This window comes from Xyrauchen texanus, chromosome 34 (genome assembly GCF_025860055.1).
Source record: "Xyrauchen texanus isolate HMW12.3.18 chromosome 34, RBS_HiC_50CHRs, whole genome shotgun sequence".
Classification (NCBI taxonomy): domain Eukaryota; kingdom Metazoa; phylum Chordata; class Actinopteri; order Cypriniformes; family Catostomidae; genus Xyrauchen; species Xyrauchen texanus.
Genome location: NC_068309.1, coordinates 4,148,550 through 4,174,201, shown reverse-complemented (window position 1 = coordinate 4,174,201; position 25,652 = coordinate 4,148,550). Strand labels below are relative to the sequence as shown.

General features: G+C 39.1%; 1 protein-coding gene across 4 annotated transcripts in view; it reads left to right on the top strand.

Moving 5' to 3' along the window:
- Positions 1-25,652, top strand: part of LOC127627755 (dymeclin-like) — a 162,573-nt gene that overhangs the window by 70,688 nt on the left and 66,233 nt on the right. The window contains exons 17-18 of one of the 4 annotated variants that reach the window (XR_007968568.1): positions 22,535-22,611; positions 22,744-22,787. The exons of 1 other annotated variant lie outside the window; for it this stretch is intronic. Coding sequence is in view for 2 of the 3 variants with exons in the window: in XM_052104289.1 (XP_051960249.1) it covers positions 9,062-9,211 (150 nt within the window). In the remaining variant the exon portion in view is untranslated. Of the gene's footprint in view, positions 1-9,061; positions 11,274-22,534; positions 22,723-22,743; positions 22,788-25,652 lie in introns of those variants that run through there. 2 more of the 4 variants (XM_052104291.1, XM_052104289.1) reach the window with 2 other exon arrangements.

The window sequence follows — 25,652 nt, the reverse complement described above, 5'->3', positions numbered from 1 at the left end:
TTTCAAAAGTGATCTGTATATACTTTTTTTTCCTGTCAGAATGCATTTAGTTCCTTCTTAGAAAAGGAAAGAAATCAATATGGTTCAATCGTTTTTTTTTTTATTATCATTTGCCAAACAAAGAATTCAAAAGTATTAAGATAGACATGCACTAAAATAGCACAAATTCAAGTAACATCCATTAACCCAAATTGGGATGCCCAATTCCTAATGCGCTCTAAAGCTGCGTACACACTGCCAGCGACATCGCGCGAGACAGCGACACCACCCCATTCATTTTCAATGAGAGCTGGCGACTTCCGGCGACACAAGCTGTCGTGACTGTTGGCGACTAGATGTGGGCGTGTCCAGCTACGCGACAAAGTTGAGACAAGTTCAACTTTATTCAAATGAAGAGCGACTAATGGAAGCGACAGCCAATAGGAGAGAAGACGGGAGAGTTCACGTGATCCTTCTCTCTCTCTCTCTCTCAGCTCCTGCAGTAACGGAAAGATGGATGAAAGGCTAATTCTTGCTGTTAGAAATGTTCCAGTGCTCTATGATATGTCTCTTCCCACATACAAGGACATTTTTAAGAAAAATACTGCGTGGAAAGGTGTATCTGAGATCGCGGGGATTCCAAGTAGGTTTAAATAATCAAATAGTCTGTAAAATTAACTATTAAATTATTTGTTTTTGATTGTAAATAAACAGTTTAGTCTTTTCCCTCCAAAATGTTTGTTTTTAGCGGCAAGAAAAGCGATTCGCTGTCAACAGCAATGGAATGACATCCGTGAATGTAATTTATAAACGTTACTAGGCAACCAGTAGTGGGAATGCCCACTAGCGACTTCACCGCGAGCCACTGGCGACCTGCAGCGACAAAGTCGCTGGCAGTGTGTACGCAGCTTAAGTCCTCGTGGTGGCGTAGTGACTCGACTCAATCCGGGTGGCGGAGGACGAATCTCAGCTGCCTCCACGTCTGAGACCGTCAATCCGTGCATCTCATCACGTGGCTTGTTGAGCACGTTACCGCGGAGACGTAGTGCATGTGGAGGCTTCACGCTATTCTCTGCAACATCCACACACAACTCACCACACGCCCCACCGAGAGCGAGAACCACATTATAGCGACCACGATGAGGTTAACCCAACGTGACTCTACCCTCCCTAGCAACCGGGACAATTGGTTGCTTAGGAGACCTGACTGGAGTCACTCAGCACGCCCTGAATTCAAACTTGTGACTCCAGGTGTGGTAGTCGGCATCAGTACTTGCTGAGCAACCCAAGCCCCAAATTTCAAGTAACATTAAACGTTTCCCAAAGTGGGAGGTTAACTAATTAAAACAAGTAGTACCCCGTAGTTTGCATTTTCATTGCAGTGGACATTAAATCTCTTAAACTCTCATCCTCCACAATATTAATATTGGCTATTGACTTTGCTACAGCTGTCATGAAGCTGCATTTGCATGATTTGCTGCTTTGAACTCCACATGAAAGCACTTGCAGAGAACATCTTGTTTTGCTTTTAATGCTAACATGGTCCACGTAATGATACTTCATCCGAAATTAATTGCATGCGTTCATTTTCGACAGCGCAAATAGTTTAATATTTGAAGCACATATATTCAAAGAAGTAAAGAGTTTTTCGAATTGACTAAACTTCTGCATCTTTGATCTTTCAACCTCTCCGCACTCTTGAGTCTCTGATCACGCGAGTCGCTCCGTGTCCTCCCTCATGCGACAGACCGGATCCGTGTGAGCCGTGGCGTCTGAAAGGAACAGACAGACCTTTAGAGCTTGTGAATAGAGCCGCAGTGTAGCAGAGCCAGGAAAGCCTGGAGTCTGCAAGTCCAGCCAAGTTCTGAGCCCTTCAGATATGAAAGCGCTTCATTACGGTCCCTGTCTTGCACAATGAGAACCATGGGCAATATGATAGGCTGCTTCTGCATTATTAACACTGATGGTCAGCTTACCTGCTGTCGACCGGCCTCCTGCTCACCTGAGCGTTGGCGTGGATCGGCTCAGGTTGATTGGGTTTGGGTCAGATCACTGTTGAAGGATGCTGCACCTCCCAGCTGTTGGTTTTGGCTGTGTGGCCCCCCGCCAGGCCAGTTCCTGGATGTGTTGTGAAGAGTATCATATAAGGCTCTTGTGTTGGATCATTCTTGGGTTGGGTCGGTTTGTGTTGGCTCATCTGGTTACGCTAGTGTTGACAGCTTGATTCCTGTAGCTACTGTTTAAACAAGCAGCTGAATACTGTCCCTTTGATAGCAGTTTGGTTGTAGTCCGTCTTTCATTTTGAAAGTGACCATACATGTATGCCATTTCCTGAAAGTCCTGCATTTCAGGAGCTTTGAAGGTTTACAAAGTGTAGGCATAGAAGATACTTTGAAAAGCTTGATTCCAAGCCAATGAGCTGCTGAAACCATCCAGAGTTATTATAGTTTTCAAGTTTTCCATTTTATTTTTAATTTGTCTTTTTTTTTTTTATTATTCCTAATGTCACTTTGTAAATGTTATTTAACAGGTTTTGTTAGTTTTCAATTTGTCTGTTAGTTCTAATGTAAATATTCCTTGACAGATATCATTGAAATAAGTGTCTCTGGAATACTCAATTCTGATTGGTCAATCATGGCATCCAGCCGTCAAATATTTCGTAATAATGGCCGCACATCCCGGGATTAAGTGATATCAGACCAGGTTTTGCAAGTCATCTTTCCTAAATCTTGTATCACTCTACAATCTCTACAAGTAAGCTAATACAATAATTTAAACTGAAATCAATAGTTTAGCTCAATTTATTTATGTATTTAACTTGTAATAAGTGGGGTAATGAGCATTCAGATGGTAATTTTTGCAATATAAACACCAACAGAACTGCGATGGGAAAAACCAGAGGTGTTATTCGGCTGTTTCTGGAGACTTTGTGATCTCTTTCTTCTCGCATAATAACAATTTCAGTGCAAATCAATATTTCATGTCCATGTTTTTATTTATTTGGCAAGTAGTCGTGTAATAAGCTGGATAATGAGCAGCCAAACAGTCATTTTTACACTATAAACACCAACAGAACTCAAACTGGAGTTCAGCTGTTTCTGGAGACTTCGTGATTTTTGTTCTCGCATAATAATGTCACTTAAACTCAAATCAATACTTCATGTCCGTTCAATTATTAATTTGGTAATTAGCTGTGTAATAAGCTATATCATCAGTCATCTGGTCATAAGCAAAAAATAACCCCCTTCTGCTTTACCCCACTGACACGGTTTATTCTGCAAAAATGACCGGCTGACGGTATATTTTCCGTAATTGAACAGCCTTAATTTCTTAGGGCAGTATTTTGTTACCACTGTCTAGTAGCATTTTTATGTTTTGAAGATATGATGTTCTATGTTTTCCAATCATGAAAGTTTTTATGTTTATTTCGGTGAGCGCAAATGTTTTCATGTAGTTTTCATTTTAGTTTCTGTTAACGATAATAACATTGGTACCATCACACAGAGTCTGGTCCACATTGCAGTATATTCTGGCTATGAGCCGACAGGAAATGCCATCTTACCAACATATCCAGTGGCTAAGAACATTTAGTTTCCTTTAATGTGACGTTTAGGGCCGGTTAAATCTAAAATTGGACGTAACTCTGAGAACTGGTATATAGAGGTGTGATCGAGAGTATCTTGTTTACTTGGTGTCTCAAGCAAAACTCTTTCAGTCCAACGAAGCTCTAAAACTTTGGCAAATCTCATGACAAGTTCATCTTGGACGCCAACATTTCAGCTTTTTTACTCTGAAATGACAGTATTGTTTGCAAAACCACTCCAGGCCACCTAGATCCAATGAAGGGAGTTCCTTCATGCCCTCTCTAGATCTTTTACTCTCTTTCCCCTGAAAAAGAACTAAAAGAGGATTTATGTGGTAATGTAAATAAAGCCAAGAATGAATGGTGTTACCCACAACCACAGACAGACTACTTCCTGTTTCTGAAAGCTCTCTTCCCTGAAGTCAGCTGATAGTTTCCTTTGGGAAGGCTTGATTAGTCATTGTGTTTGTTAGAGGTACTTTATTGTCATTCATACCATAAAACCCTAAAAGCATTGGACTGTTGATAGTTAAAAACGTTGTTTACTGAATAGATCACAACTGTAAGGTTTCAGAAGTATAAATCCAATTCAAAGTCTATAACACAAACCTTTTTAGACAGACATACCATAATGCTTCTGTAGCATAATGTTGCCACTGATGCTATCAACTGAGCCTAACTTAGCTTAACTTGTATTGAACCTAGACTATAACTACCAAGCTAGCTTCCTACATAACGTTAGTGTGGGATTTTGTAGTGTTTAAACATAAAAGGCACTAGTGATGGAAGGAAATGTAGTTTTGGTTACTTCCGGGAAAAAAAAAATACTTCCGAGACCGCTAGAAAAGTGTCCGATCACTGTTGCGGTTTATCCTGATCTGTGATCGTTGTTGGGAACTCAAACCCTCAGGCTCAGTCTCCAGTTAAAACACCCCACCTCTCACCCTGATTACCACAGCGGAGACGGTAAAACTAGCGTCTCGGGTAGAAGTCTTGCGTATCGCTTTACCAGAGGTTAAGAGGGTTGTATTCAAACATGAAAAGGGCCGTGTGAGGTGTTTCTGTGTGTCATACAATCAATCAAACTCAAGTTTATTTACCTCACAGGTAGATGGAATTACACCTGCGTCTAAACTGCAAACGCTTCACCTGGCATCAGATAATCAGATAACACACCTGGACAGGTTATGCTGCATCTGCGTTCACGAGACTCAAAACAAGATGATTATTCACTTCATGATTATCAACATTATAAGGTTAATGTTAATGCATTAGGGATCGTTAACATATTCATGAGCATTTCATAATCTGGGTTAATGTTACTTGATCAAAATATTATTGATCATTGTTGGTTCATGCTAGTACAGTAATTAAATAACACTTTAAATGCAAAAACAATATGTAGAAATGAACATTAAATAAAATGAATAACTTATACGTTTATTGATCTCTTCAAAGCAGCTTTACCGAAGATAAAACTGTAATATCTGTGAGTCGTCATTGTGTAGTTTGAGAAATTACGATTGTAAATTGTGCACAAAAAATTAATAATTAAATAATTGTATTTATAGCCCCAGTTAGCAGCTGAAAGTGACTGTGGCAAGGAACACAATAACTCCATTAGATGTTGATTAATGAAGAAAAATATCCTTGGGAGAAACCAGACTCACTGTGGGGGCCAGTTCCCCTCTGGCTAACATCATGAATATAATGACAATATTACTTATGTATAGTGCAAGTCATGGTTTCATGGTGGTGGTGGCGTAGTGTGCTAAAGCACATAACTGGTAATCAGGAGGTCGCTGGTTCGAATCCCCACAGCCACCACCATTGTGTCCTTGAGTAAGGCACTTAACTCCAGTTTACTCCGGGGGGATTGTTCCTGTAATAAGTGCACTGTAAGTCGCTTTGGATAAAAGCATCTGCCAAATGCATAAATGTAAATATAAACTGCAGAAGTTCACATAGATGCAATTGCAAACTTGCCGGTAATTTCGGTGAGGTCTATGCTAAGTCCAAGGTTCAGGCAATGGCATATGAAGTATCACATGTCTTATGGTTGGAGTTGGCGTCAGTTCATCCTCTGAAGTCCATCATAATAGACTGAAGTGATATTTGGCTGGCACCAGCTGCTATTCGTCATCATCACACAATGACATGTAGCAGTGGAGTCCATCACCATGCAGGAATGGTGCCGGTTCTGGTGACCTCAGGATAGGAGTCCTGAGGTTGAGACAGGGATACAAATAGCATAATATTAGCATAGATGCCATTACATTTATTGCAGCGTTATAGATCACGATCAATGTTTCTGGTTTCTGGTTCCGGCAGACCTAACTAAAGCAGTGTGAGTTAAAGGATAAATTAGGTCTATGCCTGACTAAATAGATGAGTCTTTAGTCTAGACTTAAACTGAGTGAGTGTGTCGGCATGTTGATATTCTATTAACTATTAACAGTCTGCTAGTTGTCTGCTCTGTGGGTGGGCTGAAAAGAAATCTAGTATTTGTACACAGCCCTGGCTCTGTAAATGGTACAAAAACAAAGTGTATTGATGGTTCTTGCGCGTGCACAGGATGGGGGGTGGGGGCAGAGCGAGAGGCAAATCCGGCTCATGTGAACTTTCTAAACTCTGAGGGCAAATGGCTGAGAAACAGTCCAAGAGAAAAAGGTCAAATGAATAAACTAAAAAAGAAGGATTATGATAAGTCGAGGGCAAGGAGCCGCTCCAAAATCGGTGAGGCTTTTCAGCGGTGGAGAGACCTCTGAGAGTTAAAAGGAAATTAAAAGGGGCGGAGCTTCCAAAGGAGCACTAAAGGAAGGGGTGTGTTTGTTGTGGCAGTTGAGTTCAAATATCAACAGTGTTTCTCAAGAATCGCTGAGTGCATCTTTAATGCATTAAATAATGTTAACAAATGGAACCTTATTGTAGGTTGGAACCAAGTGTGCCGCACAAGCCCTCAAAAGTGAAGCCAAACGTCTCGATCGCCCCCCGGTGGCTGGTCCTAGTATAGGTCATAAGCCCCGCCTCCCCATGTTATTCAACGGGACGTGAGACCAACTAAACAATTAAATTACACTTCACATATCTTTTTTCCAAAGATAGTTTCTGTCATTTACTGTAGTTTCTATCACGTTGATGTCATTTCAAGTGTTTGTTTTCAAAATAATTTTGTTTTTAGTTATTTGATGCTATAAAAACGGTGCTGTGACATCATGATTGACAGCTGTGATTGACAGGTTCTCTGAGCGAAGTAGTCACTGAAGCACCAACTGACTTTTTTTCGGGATCTTCGGAGGGCTCAGGAGATTGGAGCTTTAAATTTAATATCTACATTTCTATAATTAATTATTTCACACCGTCATAAGTCAAAAGTCAAAATGTGGTTCGCTTTCGGTGGGGCGCTTGGTGAGTTGTGCGTGGATGCCGCAGAGAATAGCGTGAAGCCTCCACACACACTACATCTCCACGGTAACGCGCTCAAGTCATGTGATGAGATGGTCTCAGACGCGGAGGCAACTGAGATTCGTCCTCAGCTAACTGGATTGAGGCGAGTCACTACGCCACCACGAGGACTTGGAGCGCATTGGGAATTGGGCATTCCTAATTGGGGGAAAAATTAAATAAAGAAGGGCTGTATTAGAGTTTCCGCTAATACATTTTGGTGTCGGCCAATGTGTCTGGGAATGAAAATGTTTGCCGGACAAATTAGAAAAAATCTGGTCATCTCATTTCGGTGTTTATTTTGCAATGTAAATACGATGGACTATACATAATAAAAAAAAAATGTAAATGCCCGTCATGGTATTAACGTCCAATTAAAAAAAAAAAAATTCAACAATGTCTTTTAGTTTATAAATAAATATTAAAATACCATAATTGGTTATGTCACATCATTTCTCTTGGCAAATTTTCTTGGCTCTTTATTTTTGACTATTTTCGTTAGATTTTTCATAGCACAAAAGCATTTTACTGCCAAAGTGAAGTCAAATGTGTCCAATGTTTCTCTTAAAACTTGAGATTCACATAAGCCTGGTGTCCTCTCCAAAAGACGTCAACGCAAGGTCTTTATGTGATTCTGAAGTGAGAAGCTTCACCGCAGGCACGCAAGATGGGAATAGCGCAGGCTGTTTATGTTAGTGTGTACCAGTGGGGATTTCTTTAAGACTGCAAGGGAAGCTCAGCTTCCCCTATAATGTCAAAAAAATAATAGTCAAATATGTACTATTGTGTAAACAATTTATTGACTAAAAATGCGTTAGAACACGTTCATCTCGAAGACGAGTTCGTTCAGAATCAGCTACATTACATATAGCAGGTCGGCTGACTCGATTTACTTCTCATACATTCCCGTAGCGTCAGTGCATTTCCCTGTTGAAGCCGAGCGTCCATTGACTTCAATGGGGCTGCTCTGAACAGTTTTTTCAGTGCTCGAAAATAGACGGTCATTGGATAAATGCTGCGATTATGTCCCGCCCACGGACGCTCAGCGTCTCTGGGGGTGAATGAGGAGTGGGCTGGCCCGGACTCCGGGCTTCCGCGTGATGATTGGAGGATCTGTCGAAAGACTGCATCTCCTTTTGATTGACAGCGAATCTGTACTATAAGAAGTCACTGAAGCTATTTCGCGCTCAGTCCCATCGCGGATTTCTCAAGTGTAGTCGAAAGACAAACTGCTGCAACCTATTTCTTTATATTTGTTTGGCGAAATTGCTAGTCAATTTGCATAATACATTTCACACAATTATACACCACATTCCTTGTTTCAGTTTTACCAAGTTTAATATATTTTGTTTTAGAGCGTTCGTTCGTTCGTTCGTTCATTCATAGGGCAGAATTTACTTTTAAATAAGTTTATAATGTAGGCCGAAAATGAGCTTCCCCTCTTTGAAAGACCAGCAGCCGCCACTGGTGTGCGGGATAGTCGCGGATTAGGACTCCGTAAGCTTCAGGACCGTTACACCTCCGCGGCAGCAAAGCGCTGTTATCAATGCATGGTGTCACACTGTACAGTTGTCGCATTAATAAAAGGGGTTGCTGATGCATCATGCTAATATTTTTTTTAATTAAAGTTTCTGGTGCATTTTAGTTCATAATTCATTAATGTTTCCACATACAACTTTAAATGCAGAAAAAAATGATTAATGTAAAAATAACTAAATGCAACCTTTATTGTAAAGTGTGTAAACTTATAAACTGCTTGTAGAATCTATAAAAAGAGTCCTGAATTGTTACTCTAGCTCTAATGTCCCATAAACCAGGTTTAAACATGCAAAATACTAAAGTATCACACAGAGCATAATGCACATTTTTGGTGTCGTTTAAAGCAAAATTCAAGCGCTTTTAATCGGATACCAACATTAATAGCAGTTTAAAGTCTTGAATGCTGGATCTGGACACATTAAATTAAAAGCTTGTGTTTTATTGATCGGTGTGACAAGCTGCATATTAAGCTCAGTTTGTTGAAGACTGCATTCAGTGTCCGTCTCTCCCCTGCAGAAATTCCCAGAGCTGAAGTTTAAATACGTTGAGGAAGAGCAGCCGGAGGATTTCTTCGTCCCGTACGTCTGGTCTCTGGTCTTCAACTCTGGAGTCGGACTTTACTGGAACTCTCAGGGCATCGAGCTGTTCAGCATGGACTCGTCGTAGATTCAGTTTGTCCCATGTGTAAGGACCGAGGACGAATCACCATGAATTGTCTTCAGGTGTCTTGAGTGTGTGTTTGAGCGTGTGCGGGTGTGTATATGTAAACGTGGACGTTTTTTCTTTTCTTTCTTTTTTCGGGTTGGATGCTGAAGCGCCTCCGTCATCAATCGTTTCCGTACCTCATGCATCGTCGACATACGAGACCCCCGGGCTTCCGCTCTCAAAGGGCACGTTGAGAAACCGCCTGTGCTCCGCTAACATACACAGACGCACGGCCGCCCCAACGGCTGCACTGAATTCTAGGAATGGTTACAAATTGGGGTTTTGTTCACGGCTTTAATGTAGCTTAAAACGCTTGTGTTGATGATGTTTTTTTGTTTGTTTGTGTTTGTTTTTGGAGATGAGGTCATGGGGCACTTTTGAGGTCAATGTAAAACCAAAACAGCTCTTTCCAGTCATTTATAGACTGATGGTTAACATGAATCATTTTTGTTTATAATACTTTTTCGTTTGAAGACTGACTATTAATGAGCTATTTATTTTGCACAACTTAATCATACATCAGTCAGCTATATAGTGATACAGTATGTTATATATGCATATTTTGGGGGGTTGTTTTATAGGACGCTTTGCCATTTTAAATTAATTTATTTATTGCCACTATATTTTGTTCTTTGTTCCTAATTACCACCCTTATGTAATCTTCATATGAGCGTGAAAAACCAAATTATATACATTTCTTTCCTTGCGTTTGCTGTTCAGTTGTGGGGAAAATATTCAAATAGGTGGTTTTCTAATTATATTAATAATAAGACATATTTAGGTACTTAATCAAATAAGCAGCTTTGATATGTAAATTCAGCCTAGTGTATAATTGGGAAAATTGCATGATATTATTCTATAGTCAAAAACACAGTTTATTCCCTTAGAAGCCACATTAATAATCATTTTTAGGTACAGCAATGAAAGTGATACCTGTGTGAAGACTCGTTGCATATATCATTTATAGTGTATAGAGTAGATACGACTGATTATTGAAGGCCCTTGTTACTCAATATCTTGTTTATGTCCTTGTTACACGGCACAGACGTTTGTCTTTCCGTTTGTTTATTTTTATGTGAATTAAATCTCCACGGCAACAGGAATTGTTGCGTTGGAGTGATGTTTTTGTTTACACTGTACAATAAGGTTGCATTTGTTTACGTAAGTTAATGCATAAGCAATCATGAACTAATGTTTTTTTACAGTGTTTGTGAATCTTGGTTGATTTGTTAATTTACAACTAATAATTTAATACAATTAAATATAATCAAAATTAGAACTGTTTATTAAAATGTAAATTGTTCGATCGTAATGCATTAGCTAATTTGAACATGCATTCATTAAAAAAATTAAATAAAAATAAGTATATGTTGAAATTATCATTAACCAAGATGAATAAATCCCAGTGAAAGTATTTTTCATCTCCACTAAAGTGCTTACGAATACAACCTTGTTGAGACATTTTGCCGTTTTTGTAATTTCATATTTAATATTGTTGTATTCGTTCAGTTATTAGATTCTTGAACATAAACAGAAGCATATTTATGTAATAACAATAAGAAATACTATATGAAAAACACAAGTTTAGGTTGGTGAATATGAATTGGTGAATGTTTTCTCATGGTTGCATTGATAGAAATAATGAAAAGCGATCTGGCGCCGGATTCACAAAAATCTACTCGAGATAAAGTTCTTTGGATTAGTTCAAATAATATACACCTTACGTTAGAAAATAAGATGGAAATAGTTTTATGAATCCAGCCTCGGGACTTCAGGATGTGTTTCAGATCGAGCAGTAATTCCACACTTGATGTGAAGATGCGTCACTATATCTACATGAAATGAACATTTGAATGTGATTTACAGCTGGTGTGGATTTGAACGGATCTGAATCTGTTGGTTTGAGGAGATCTTTATTTTAACTCGCTACAGTGTGAACCACCACCACCAATAAAAACACAAAATCCCAGCCACAATTTTGGACATTCTTGTGATTCTTTAATACTAAAAATAAATCTGTATCTTGAACAAACTACCCCATTATTTGTGTGCATGAAGTGTTCTCGGTGAAATCTAGCATAATGCAAGATTTCATGTTTTGTTTGTTTTTTTCTGAGTGTTTATTGCCATTATAAAGAGTCATTTAACCCTGTGCGACCCAGCGTCCATATGCGTGGACGTTGTACTTTGTCTTCTCTATACACGGCACATAACTTAAATGAATTTAAACTGACTGTATTCCTGTGCATGAGACTTTAGACTGTCGTTTAAGGGGTAAACCTCTGCCGCACCAAGTCACGTGTCTTTAGACTGTCGTTAAGGGGTAAACCTCTGCCACACCAAGTCACGTGACTTTAGACTGTCGTTTAAGGGGTAAGCCTCTGCCGCACCAAGTCACGTGTCTTTAGACTGTCGTTAAGGGGTAAACCTCTGCCGCACCAAGTCACGTGTCTTTAGACTGTCGTTTAAGGGGTAAACCTCTGCCGCACCAAGTCACGTGACTTTAGACTGTCGTTTAAGGGGTAAACCTCTGCCGCACCAAGTCACATGACTTTAGACTGTCGTTTAAGGGGTAAACCTCTGCCGCACCAAGTCACGTGACTTTAGACTGTCGTTTAAGGGGTAAACCTCTGCCGCACCAAGTCACGTGACTTTACACTGTCGCTTAAGGGGTAAACCTCTGCCGCACCAAGTCACGTGACTTTAAACTGTCGTTTAAGGGGTAAACCTCTGCCGCACCAAGTCACGTGACTTTAGACTGTCGTTTAAGGGGTAAACCTCTGCCGCACCAAGTCACGTGACTTTGGACTGTTGTTTAAGGGGTAAACCTCTGCCGCACCAAGTCACGTGACTTTAGACTGTCGTTTAAGGGGTAAACCTCTGCCGCACCAAGTCACGTGACTTTAAACTGTCGTTTAAGGGGTAAACCTCTGCCGCACCAAGTCACGTGACTTTAGACTGTCGTTTAAGGGGTAAACCTCTGCCGCAACAAGTGACGTGACTTTAGACTGTCGTTTAAGGGGTAAACCTCTGCCGCAACAAGTGACGTGACTTTAGACTGTCGTTTAAGGGGTAAACCTCTGCCGCAACAAGTGACGTGACTTTAGACTGTCGTTTAAGGGGTAAACCTCTGCCGCACCAAGTCACGTGACTTTAGACTGTCGTTTAAGGGGTAAACCTCTGCCGCACCAAGTCACGTGACGCCGATTTCCGTGACGCGCTTCTACGGGCGCAGCGCCAACAAAAGTGCCTCTGGTAAGAAGTTTAAAAAAATTTTAAATCATAGAAACCTGTTTGGGAGTAAAGAGTAGCATCTCTAATCGTTTGATTTGCTGCTTTTTAAAAAATGCTTTCATTTATTGCACGTCAGAGCGCTTATAAACCTGATGTCCACATATGTGGACTTAGCTTTCCTATGAAGTGCATTCAATCTAAACGTCCTATTTAAAGGTCAGTTTCAGGCTGCAGATGATATTTGGATCACTCAACATGTTTGGCAGACATGGGACAATCAGTACATTGGTTCATAATTTATTATGCATAATTTAATTATATTTAAACATGGTTGGCAGTGATTGGACGATACTGGCCAAATAATTAGTATTTGTGCTTTTCCCGAGACACGTTGTTCCAATGCAGCTTTACCTAAAATCAGTTATAATGTCTGTAACATCTTAAAAAACATTGCCAACACTCCTGGAAACATAATAATCTATTTGATTAAATAAGTTGACTTTCTATAACGAAGTCTATTTCAAATTTCACAACTTAGTCCTGCTGTCCTCATATGAGGACATTAAGCATAATGCAAGATTTCATGTTTGTTTTTTTGTGTCTGTCGCCATTAAAATGAGTTATTTAAGAGAGAAAAGCTGACAGCAGTTTTCTTCCTGCTGGTTCTTCTTTTGAGGCTCCAGCTCTTGATGAATGTACAGGAAACCAGCATTTACTGTAATTATAGCTCACAGAGAAATGCTTCCATTAGAGAGAGAGAAATTTGTGTGAAAGCACACTTCAGCTCAATCAGAAACAGAGTTTGTGTGTTTAAGGCTACAAATGTCATCCCATTTACCGTGTTTTGTCTTTGTTGTGTTTAGGTTGCGCATTTTTAGCATTGCAAATACGTTTTGTAATTTCCCATTTTTCACCTGTTGCCAATCTTGCCAAAATTGTCATTGTTTTCTCACTAAACCAAACTGTTATTAACTGAAACAGACGATAGACAGACAGACGATAGACAGGCCGATGACAGACAGACAGACGATAGACAGACAGACGATAGAAAGACAGATGACGATTGACAGATGGATGATTGACAGACAGACGGACAATAGATAGACGGACGGACGATAGACAGACAGGCGGACGATAGACAGATGGACGACAGACAGACAGATGATAGACAGACCGACGGACGACAGACGAACGATAGACAGACATGCGGACGATAGACAGACGGACGACAGACAGACAGATGATAGACAGACCGACGGACGACAGACAGACCGATAACAGACGGACGATAGACAGACAGACGGACGATATACAGATGGACGACAGACAGACAGATGGACGACAGACCGATAACAGACAGACCGACGGACGATAGACAGACCGACGGACGACAGACAGACAGCCGGATGATAGACAGACAGACAGCCGGACGATAGACAGACCGACAGACGATAGATAGACAAACAGACCGACAGACGATAGATAGACAAACAGACAATAGACAGACGGACGGACGATAGACAGACAGCCCGGCGGACGACAGACAGCCCGGCGGACGACAGACAGCCCGGCGGACGACAGACAGACCGGCGGACAGACAGACAGACAGGACGACAGACAGACCGACGGATGACAGACACACGGACGATAGACAGACAGACAGACAGACCGACAGACGATAGATAGACAAACAGACAATAGACAGACCGGCGGACGACAGACAGACCGGCGGACGACAGACAGACCGACGGACGACAGATGATAGACAGACAGACCAACAATAGACAGACAGACAGACAGATAGGCAGACAGACGATTAGCTTTTTTTATAGTGTAACTTCCCGATTTGAGCGTTTATAAGGCGCAATAGAATCAATGATGTGCGTGATGCGTCTTGAAGTGTCAGGTTTGAATATTCGCACACGTGAAATAGATTTGAAGGTATTATTTTCTTGTAAATTTCTCCTCTCACAAAAAGCTATCAGATGGCTTCAAAAGACCCGGAATATTGCACACGAGTCATGTGGACCACTTTTATGGCATTGTAACAATGTTTTTGTGCTTTTGGATTTTGTCTTCCTATCCGTCATTGGTGGGAAAAGAGGAGTGTGAATATTCTTTAAAATATCTTCCTTCGTGTTCCACAGAAGAAGGCAAGCCATGTGGGTTTGGAACAACATGAGGGTGTGTTAATGATTACAGAATTTTTCATTTTTGACATTCACAGCCGTTTTACTGTAAGGTACGAGATGTTCAGTGTTTAAAACAGAAGCATATATACATTTATAGATTTTGGATCATGGACACAGTGCAGTAAGTTGCAGCAGATGCTGGAGGTTTTGCCGCAGTGACTATGTTGTGTTACCTGTGAGGTCACCTTCTCTATTCCTTGTGCTGTCTTCCAGATGGCCGCAGTAGATGAACACACTGAGGGATTGTGGGTATTGTATTTCAAGCAGGCTGTGGCGTTTTCATCATTTATCTGAACGGTCTTAATCAACAGTGTGTCAGTCACTTTCCACAACAGAATTTAAGGATTCGTTTTAGCATCACTTGTCCTGATGAAGATGTATATTGAAATTCTGTGATTTTAAATCACATTAAAACCGGCAAATAAAGTTTTAGGATTCAAAAATAATAATAATAAAACAGACATATTATAATGTATAACGAAGAAGAAATATTTAAGACCACAAGTGAATTTTTTTTAATATAATATACATGTTGTCAAAAATATCTCCTCAAACTGCAACTATCTTCATCAAACTATGTTCTTAAATAACTTTAAAAGATTCGATCCCATGAACCTCAGAAACGTTTTTTATTTTAATGTGATGAAATTATTATTATTATTATTATTTACTTTTCGACCTCACTGTACATATTTCCATTAAACAATGTAAAGTATTTAACTTAAATGCATCACATTGATGCTGATTATGATTACTCAAATGTAATGATTGCAAGTATGTCATTAATAAATAATATAAGTATATAAGAAAATATAATATTATAATAAATAAGATGACTCTATTCAGTTTTTAATGGAAAATTGTCATACGATTGGAACGCATTAAAAATAGACTTTTTACGCAGACTCCAGCCTGGTCTGCTTAGCAACCAAATTGGCCTGGTTGCTAGGGAGGGTAGAGTCACATGGGGTGGTGATTAGTGGTTCTCGCTCTCAATGGGGCGTGTGGTGAGTTGTGTGTGGATCGTGGAGAGTAGCATGAGTCTCCACATGCTGTGAGTCTGCGGTGTCATGCACAACGAGTCACGTGATCAGATGAGCGGATTGACTGTTTCAGAGGCGGAGCCAACGGAGACTTGTCCTCCGCCACCCGGATTGAGGCGAGTAACCGCACCACCACGAGGACCTACTAAGTAGCGGGAATTGGGCATTCCAAATTGGGAGAAAAGGGGATAAAAAAAAGTTGAAATTATATAGCTAATTAATAATACATTTATTTAAGTATAATATACTCTATAATAAATAGGATTACTCAATTCACTGTCATATGATTGAAATACATAAATCTTAAAAATTTACTTTTTTACTCCATTAAAACTTTTGTAAGTATATAATGAATAAATATTATTATAACATAATAACATAATAACATAATACTCAATTATAATAAATAAGATGATTCAATTCATTTAAATGGAAAATTGTCATAAGATTGGAAAGTATAAATCTTAAAAATAGACTTAAATATTTTTTAAGGATTTGTGTCTTGTCTATCAAGTATGTCTGTGAAGTTTCTGTGGGCACCTCTTCTGTGGGCACCTCTTCTGTGGGCACCTCTTCTGTGGGCACCTCTTCTGTGGGCATCTCTTCTGTGGGCACCTCTTCTGTGGGCATCTTTATGCCTATGGGTCAATTATGTATTATAATAATATTACTATTTATTTGTTTGTTTATTACGAACAATGAGATCAGAGCAAAGTTTGATGAAACAATTTCTTTCACCTCAAGTTTAGAAGCTTAATCATTTTGTTGCAAGATGTCTTATCCGTATGCGTGTCTCTTCATGAATGATTTACTTGTGTTGTAGCTGTTCTGTAATAATGGATTACCAGCACAGCAGATCTGTGCACAAATGTCAGAGTGTTCCTCTGTGTGTTTGGGTATTTCCTGGGACGTGCGGCGGAGGCAGCAGACAGCAGGTCAAGCGTCTGGGTCAGTCTTGACTAAGGCTCCGCCCACGTCTGGGTTATCACCGCGACAACTGTGATGCTATTGGCATTTTGCAATGGACTTAGACACAGAAAGATTCTTAAGGGTGCCACACAGCACTGGGAATGTTTTGCGTACTCTTTTTGTCTTAGACCAGTCCATTTCTATTCAAGCCCTAAATATTTAACTACCCTTGATAGTTTGGCCGTCCAAACGATGTTGGACACTTCATGTACTCAACCTTCGCCGTTTACCCTGTGTAGTGAAAGGGGCATGGTTACACAATGTAACTGATAACACCCCTGGCATCACATTGGTGAGTTTCGCATGGGCAAGCCCCACTCATATGTTCTTAAAGATAATGCAGTATAAGTTTTGACTGCGAGATATTGCAAATCAGTGGAAACTTCATTTTACACCTTCTATAACTATTACAGCATCTCCTTCAGTGTTCGTGGGGATTGCTGACCCCTCAGTGTCATAAGCAGGCTGCATTTCTCCCCAAACCACTTGAGTGGACGGCCCAAAGTTTTACAGAGCTATTCAATGTCATATAAGCCTCATAAAACTGAGGTCTAGAGTTCAACTGACTGTCATAAAGCAGTTTGAGTCTTTACAATACCTTCTTTGAGGCATGCAGATAGAGCCGGGCATATGGCGTGCCATCTGCGATGCCAAACAGAGAGTGGGATGGGGGTTTATGTTCTTTTTCGATTTAAGTCATTAGACAAGACGACATTGACTGCGTATACTTCCCTTCTGTTGTATCCGCTCTGTTTCCTTTCATTTTAACTGCATGTCAGTCTTTCCATCAGACTACTCAATTTTTAAAGGGACAGTACACCCAAAAATGAAAATTCTTACTTCATTTACTCACCCTCGTGTCATTCTGATCTTGTAAAAATTTCGCGACTGTGGCAAAATAATATTATGCGGCTCCTTACATGTATCACGGTAGTCAGGGACGGATTATAACTTGCAAAGGCCCTGGGACCAATTATCTCCAAGGATCCCCTCTACCCAAAAGTTGTTTGGGGGGGGGGAGGGGGTCGTTGTTCATGCCCAAAAGGGATTTCAAGCGTTGGGATCACCAAACTAGATCGCGCAGCCTTAAAGCCCAGGGCACCCGGGCAGTCAAGGGCCCCCAGGTAGTCAAGGGCCCCCTGGGCACTGGCCCCATTGGCCCGGTCGGTAATCTGTCCCTGGCGGCAATTCCAAAGTGATATGTCTACTGTGTGGTGCTAAAAGAAAGTTAAAATTTCTCCCAAACAGATGCAATTTTTTTTTTTTTTTTAAGGGCAATGCTCTATCAAGTTTTAACCTCTTCAACTTTGCGGACTCGACGGTGGGACCAAAAGGGGGCACTATGTTGTGAAAAGGTTACACTTGAAATGTTCAGGTCTAAGAATACACAAGTCAGCATGAGGGGTATCGTTTGACAGCTTAGAATCTGAACATTTCAAAGATAACATCACTTCTGCAATTATGTTACATATAATAACAAAATAAGGCCTGAAAACATTCACGCTGCAAATCGGCGCCACCTAGTGGTCATGTGGTAGAAATATTACTATGAATGTAACGGTCTTTCAAATAGTACTTCTATCAAGTCATATATCAAATGAAAGCTTTTACTCTCAGGAATGCAACTGTATAGTTTATTTTGTTGCCCTAATACCACATTTCGAAAGATGTTCAAGAGTCACAAAGTGAGATATGATTTTTGCAAGACATCAACATCTTTTGTAGCGATCACTGCTACTGTAAGCCCAAAATAATCAGCTTTTACCTTATTTTTCTAAATAAAGAAGCCATTGTTTACTTGTCTGTTAGCTTGCTTGTGTGAATAATCCAGTGTTATATCTTAGATGTCCAGAACAATACATGTGGTCCAGCAAGAAAAGACAGCAAAACAAATGTTATGAACTATTGATGATCAAAGTTATACAGCATCGCAAAGGGGAGGGGTTCAGCTCTCTAATGACACATAGATTGAGCTTCTAGTCCACTCAGAGGCCGAGATATTCAATGAAACAATAAGGGTGGTGCATGAACTGGAAATTACACTGAATGTCTATGGACGGGGCTAAAATACATTCGAGCGCCACCTACATTTCAGATCGGCATTTTGTGATGGAATATGATGGAGGAAAAAAACATTTCTAGTACTTCTATTGGACTAAAACAAGACTTTTTGGAGAGAGATTGAGTTACTGGGTCACTGCCGTTCAACTAGCCGCATAAAATTAATTTAGCAAAGAATGCATGTTTAGAATCTAACTTTACAAACGTGGGGAAGATTATCAGCAAATAATGACTTTAATTTTAGTCTGTTGTTCCGCCCAATCACATATTTCATCATAAGACCTTGAATATAGCACACATGTTGTATGGACCACCTTTATGGTACGTTAATGGCGCTTTTTGTCATTTTTGGAGCTCGACAGCCTTCGTCACCATTCACTTTTATTGTATGGAAAAGGGCAGTCTGAGCAACAACTCATTTAGTGATTCATGAAGAAGTAAAGTCATACGGGTTTGAAACCACATGAAATAAAGGTCATTTTATTCCGGTTCCTTTAATGATGTAATTTTCTGCCCTTGTTTTCTCTCCTTTGCTTTCAGGTTTATTACCCGTACATGTCTCTCTCTCTCTCTCTCTCTCTCTCTCTCTCTCTCTCTCTCTCTCTCTCGCTCTCTCGATCGGTCTATATTTTTTGAGGTATAGGGGCTGTGTCGGCCCTTATAGCGGTTCCATTAGTGGTATTTTCACATAGCTTCTATTCTTCACTCATTCTAAAGCTTATATACAGCAGGGTAATTATATGAGGTAATTACATACATACTCCAAGCTTGAAAACATGAAAGTGCTGTAGTGATTTTGAAGAGAGGCCCCTGTCTTTAAGATGCCTGTCATTTACAGTAAGAGCTTCTTACACTGACAGCGCTGAACTCTTCTGGTATTTGAATGAAGGACGTATGAATAGGACGCTGGAATCCAGTGTTGCATTGCTGTGATGTATGTGTAACTGCAGATTATAAACACGGATGCGAGATAGAAAGTTCGTTCACTGTTTTCTGGTTCTGGTCTCCATAAGAAGCAATTTAAAAAACGAATATGTTTTAGTGAATAAGTAGAGTAACATTACTTTCTTGTTATCAGATTACAGTTACCGACTTTCAATCAAGGTAGGGATGCACCGATGTATTGCCTGCCGATATCTAGCGGCCAATTATTGACCGAATTAAAACCACCGGCATGAAAACGTTTCGTTCTCACGTTAATGCTGAAAAACGCCATAAACGGACGTGATGGTTGTGGAAGCGGCACTTTCCTATTGGCCACATGAGGAGGGAAACCATCCAAAATGCTTTAAAACCAGCAGACTTTGAGTTGTGAGACATCCGTATGATATCCATTAATGCTGCACGATTGACTGAAATAAGATTGAAATCACAACACGGCTGTACGTGATTAATAACCCTTAAACGTCTGTTTAAAACCGCAAAAACAGAAGTGCACAAATGCTTTAGAAGTACAAAATAACCCTTTTTCATATCAATCAACATGTTATCCTATTTAGTCATTTTTTAATCTTTTTTTTTAATCTTTTTATCTTTCACTGTGGCTCTCTTTAAAATTTTGGCCTGTCGTGTGTTCAACAGATCCAGTGATTAATGGAAATGATTTATTGATAGAACAGTGAAAAGGCTTTAAAAGCTTTTCCTCAGTAAAATACTGATCTGATAAAAATTAAATAAGGTAATTTGCAAGATGTCAGTATCAATATCGGCCTATAGTTTTTTGTTAAAATCGTTATCTGTATCGGCAAAACATTTTTATATCGGTGCATCCCTCATTTAAATCTGAATTATGCTCAAATGTACATCTGTTTGCATTTCTGTGATGGCTAACGGGAAATATAGAAATTATTTTAAACTCGTTTAACAGAAAAAATTATTTGGTGTTTTAGAAAGTAACTTAAAAGTTAATTAGTAATGTGATTACTTTATCCCTGAATTAATAAGTAAGTTAATTTGGGGGCACGGGTAGCTCAGTGGTAAAGATGCTGGCTACCACCCCTGGAGTTCGCTAGTTTGAATCCAGGGCTCTCTGAGTGACTCCAGCCAGGTCTCCTAAGCAACCAAATTGGCCCGGTTGCTAGGGAGGGTAGAGTCACATGGGGTAACCGCCATATGGTCGCTATAATGTGGTTCTCGCTCACGGTGGGGCACGTGATGAATAGCGTGAAGCCTCCACGTGCGCTATATCTCCGAGGTAACGCGCTCAACAAGCCACGTGATAAGATGCGCGGATTGACGGTCTCCGACGCGGAGGCAACTGAGATTCGTCCTCCGTCACCCGGATTGAGGCGAGTCACTACGCCACCACGAGGACGTAGAGCGCATTGGGAATTGGGCGTTCCAAATTGCAGGAATTTTTTTAATAAAATAAGTAATTTAATTTATAGTGGATTACTTTTGAGTAACTGACCCAACACTGCCAACTGACACATTGTCTAGGTGTTGTATCGTTGACTGGGTGTTTACGGCATACGTAGAAGTCACTGCATGACTGAATCCTCAACATTTATCTTAGACTATAAAATCGTACAGTGTGAACCCAACTTTAGTTACTTTCTTAGCACCGAAGTAATGCAAGAAGGTGTAATATAACAGAGCTGTGCCAAGCATTCACATCTGTGCTTGTGTACTTGCATGTCAATATTATTCTAAAATGTCTTGCTTCATTGACCGTGTTTTCATCGTTTCATTGACTTCATTGTTCCCACTGAAATGTTTATCTGCAAGGTCTGTTTTATTCTGCCAACGCACCAGCATTACCTCTGACCTCATCAATGGGGTCAGCTTCCTGTGGTCTGTTTAGGTCTTGTCAAGGCCGCTCACAGCCAGTTGATCTGCCTCAGTGTCAAAAGGCGAGAATTCAGGAACAGGAAACTGATTAAATACGCTTGACACATTATTAATAGTTTGCATGCAGGAACATGAAGGATCATTTTAATGCTGTGCAGTTAGAAGTGTGTAATTGTATCAAGGTTAAACCAGTTTGAAAACATAATTTGTGCATTTCCGTTTGATGATGATGGTAGTGCAGAAATGATACTTTACAGCTTTAAGATTATACCTTATTATATAAGACAATAAGATATATTCTTGATCTTATAATGGTATTTTACACTTTAGAGAAGCTGTATGTGAATCTGAGGCTGGAAAAACTACAATATATAGATAATACAATCTATATATACAACCAGGCAGATGCACACATAGACATCAAAGGGGGCTTTTTATTTATTATATATAAATGTGTGTGTATGTATGTATGTATGTATGTAGTGTGTATATATATATATATATATATATATATATATATATATATATATATTTATTTTTTTATTTATTTCAGTTTGCACACAGCTTCCCTGTCAAACAAATATATTGATTGAATTGACTAAGCTACCAGTGCCTCAACTTTACAGCTAATTAGCCAAACTACAAATATAGTTAACTTGTATCTTGCTAACATGCATGTCTCATGAGCTAGCTAATGTAATAAGTTATCTAAAGTTTAGCTAATGCAATATTTCCTGGCCATACAGGCTGATGTATTGTACTTAATGGAGACACTACAGGTGAATACAGTAACGTGTCTAATAACGTCATCACAATCGCCATATTGATATGCAAATTAGGCGTTAACTAATTAAAATGCGCTAATTTGCATACATTTGACCAAAAAAAAAAGTACAATTAATAATTATGAGAAGTGCTCTTTTTTTCCCACTTGAGCCCCGCCCCCCAAAATGTCTGTGCACGTCGCTGTATACAACTACTTTTATTTCCTCCAGTACAATTTCACCACTGGGACAAGACTGGGATGTGCCTTCACCAGCACCACATCAGGACCACTGCAGCACCACATCAGGTCAGTTATAACATTATTTGCTGGTGGATCTCACAAATAAATCCATCTATGTACATTTTAACATTTATGAAAGATAATGTGTTTTATTTCTGTGAGAGCTGTTATTTCAAGCGTCGTCTTTAATCTTTTCAGTAATGAGTAGATCCATCACAGATTGTTTCCAGTGATTTATGAAGGTAACCGTTCACACACACACACACACCAAGTCTGAAATTATGTTTTTTCTTCATTTAGTAGTGTTTGTGATGGTGTAAAGAGACCAGTACCAAAGAGAAAGCATCTGATGAAGCAGTGTAAATATGCTGATTTAAAGAGGGAGGACCAAGTCATTGTTTTACAAGTCTCAAGTCTACAACTTTAAGCTTCAAGTCATAAATCATTAATGCTCTTTGCCTAAAGAAGTGTCAGAGTATTTATTACTAGTTCAGTACAAGTTAAGCTCAGTCGACAGCATTTGTGTCACAAATTGAGGTTACAGTTGGGCACTTACAATGGAAGTGAATGGGGTGAATCTTTGAAGGGTTTAAACAGAAAAGTCAGTCTTATAATTTTATAAAAGCACTTCCATTCTTCTGTTTAAACTCGTGTATTACTTGAGCTGTAAATGTGTTTAAATTGTCATTTTTACAGTCGTGTTATGCCAGGTTCACACATCCTCCGTGAGCGGTGCGTTTTCGTTTCGGCGCCCATATTAACAGATTACACCGTTCCCTCTGCAAGCGTGAGTCGCGAGGTGACGCATCCCAGAAGCGTCCCAGATGTGACTATGACCGGATATTTTCGGTGTTGAGACAATTTTTGCCACGCGGCTTACGCTGAGCTCAGCGGCTCTGCGTGCGCAATACAACACTAAAGTAATCAGGAGATTTTATATATATATATATATTATAGTAAAGACACAAAAGCAAATCAAAATGATTCAAACCGAACCTAAAGTACATTACAATTTATATGTCTACATGCAAGTAAACTCAATAAAATAACAAAGGAAAGAATTAATAAATTGCCAGACCTTTTGCCATTCATATATTCTATATGGGGCGACTGTGGCTCAGGTGGTAGAGCGGGTTTTCCGCTAATCGCAGGGTTGGCGGTTCGATTCCCGGCCCACACGACTCCACATGCCGAAGTGTCCTTGGGCAAGACACTGAACCCCAAGTTGCTCCCAATGGCAGGCTAGCACCTTACATAGCAGCTCTGCCATCATTGGTGTGTCAGTGTGAATGGGTAAATGGGACACAGTGTAAAGCACTTTGGTAACTTCTAAGGTTAAAAAGGCGCTATATAAGTGCAGACCATTCTGTGTGTATAGGTGTACAGTATATTGTATATTGTATACCTTTATAGACAATTCATCTAACTGTGAACAGATGAATATCTAAGCTCTTTTTGCAGAGCAACCATTTTTGATCGTAGGTCTTCTGAGATTTTTTGCGAGGCAAGGTCCATGTCAGCAGATGCTCCTTGTGAATAGCAAACTCAAAAAGTTTGAGTGCTTTTAATAAGTCAAAGTAGCGCTAACCCACACCTCCAATCTCGTTTCATTAATTGGATGCCAGGTTTGCCAACTTGTGACTCGAATGAGCTTTTTTGTCAACTTGAGTTTAGGGTTTCACTTACTTTTTCCACAGCACTGTGCATTTTTAATGAGATGTGTTCAATAAAGACATGAAAGATTAGAATTGTTTGTGTGTTATTAGCTTAAACACGTTGTGTTAGTCTATACTTGTGACTTTAATGAAGATTAGATCACATTTTATGAGCAATTAATATAGAAAACCAGCTAATTCCAAAAGGTTAACGTACTTTCTCTTGCCGCTTTAACTTATTTTATTCATAATGGCATAATGGAATGGCAGATGTTTCACTGTCAGCGATGATGTCATAATGTCATTCCATCATTAAAGTGCTCATGGAGCATCAGCCCACACAGATCTGCACTCCTTTATTGCGTCATAATAGTCATTGTAGACAGTGTCCACGCAAAGCCTGTCTGTCACCCTAGAGTCACCCGGTGTGTGCCATTGTGTCCTGCCATTGATCAGAGGGCGCAACCCCTCTCCTCTCTTTACAAGCCCTGCGTAATTATTTTTCTTTTTCTAGTTGATGGATGTTTCGACTTTTCGAGTGAATGTCCGGTTAAAGCATCCCTGTCTCTTCCTTATAAATGTTTAATTATTATTTCTAAAGTCATTTAATCTCTCTTTTGTCTTTCTTTGTTAATCACAAAAATTTATTTTCCTTCTTATTTTTTAATTTTTTTTTTTTTTGTATTTAATTTGGATAAAGCTGAGCTGTAAATGCTTTGGCCAGAAAAATGTAAAAAAAAAAAAAAAAAGCCTATTGTTTAAAGCCTAAAAGCCTATTTTAGAAACATTATATTCCTCACCAGTAGGCGGCAGCAGTTCATGTGTCCTAATGCATAGACAGAACATGTTCACTTATTCACAAACACACCAGTAATCATTTTTTTATAAATATAATCTTATAAGTATTTATATAATAAAATATGAATATAATAAATATAAATTTTATTATATAAAATATTAATTATTTATACAAAATTATTTACATTTGTATTAAATATCTATATTTGTTCTCATCCTTTTTCTAATAGTGTTCTGCCATAATTCATCATCATTTTTTGTAAGAAAATTTCACAAACACACCAATAATAATAGTTTTGTAGATAGACCTATAATAAGAAAATTAATAGAATCGTATATAAAAAAAATATATAATCTATAATAACAATTCATTTTATTGTATAATAAAAATATTTTTATATATAATTATTTACATTTACATTATTTACCTACCAAACATGTTCACTCATTCACAAACACACCAATAATAATAATAATTTTGTAAATATAATTTAAACAATTATAAATAGAATCATATATAATAAAATAATATAATCTATAATAAAATATATTTTTATTATATAATAAAAAAATAAAAATAAATATTATTTACCTACCAAACATGTTCACTCATTCACAAACACACCAATAATAATAACAGTTTTGTAAATATGA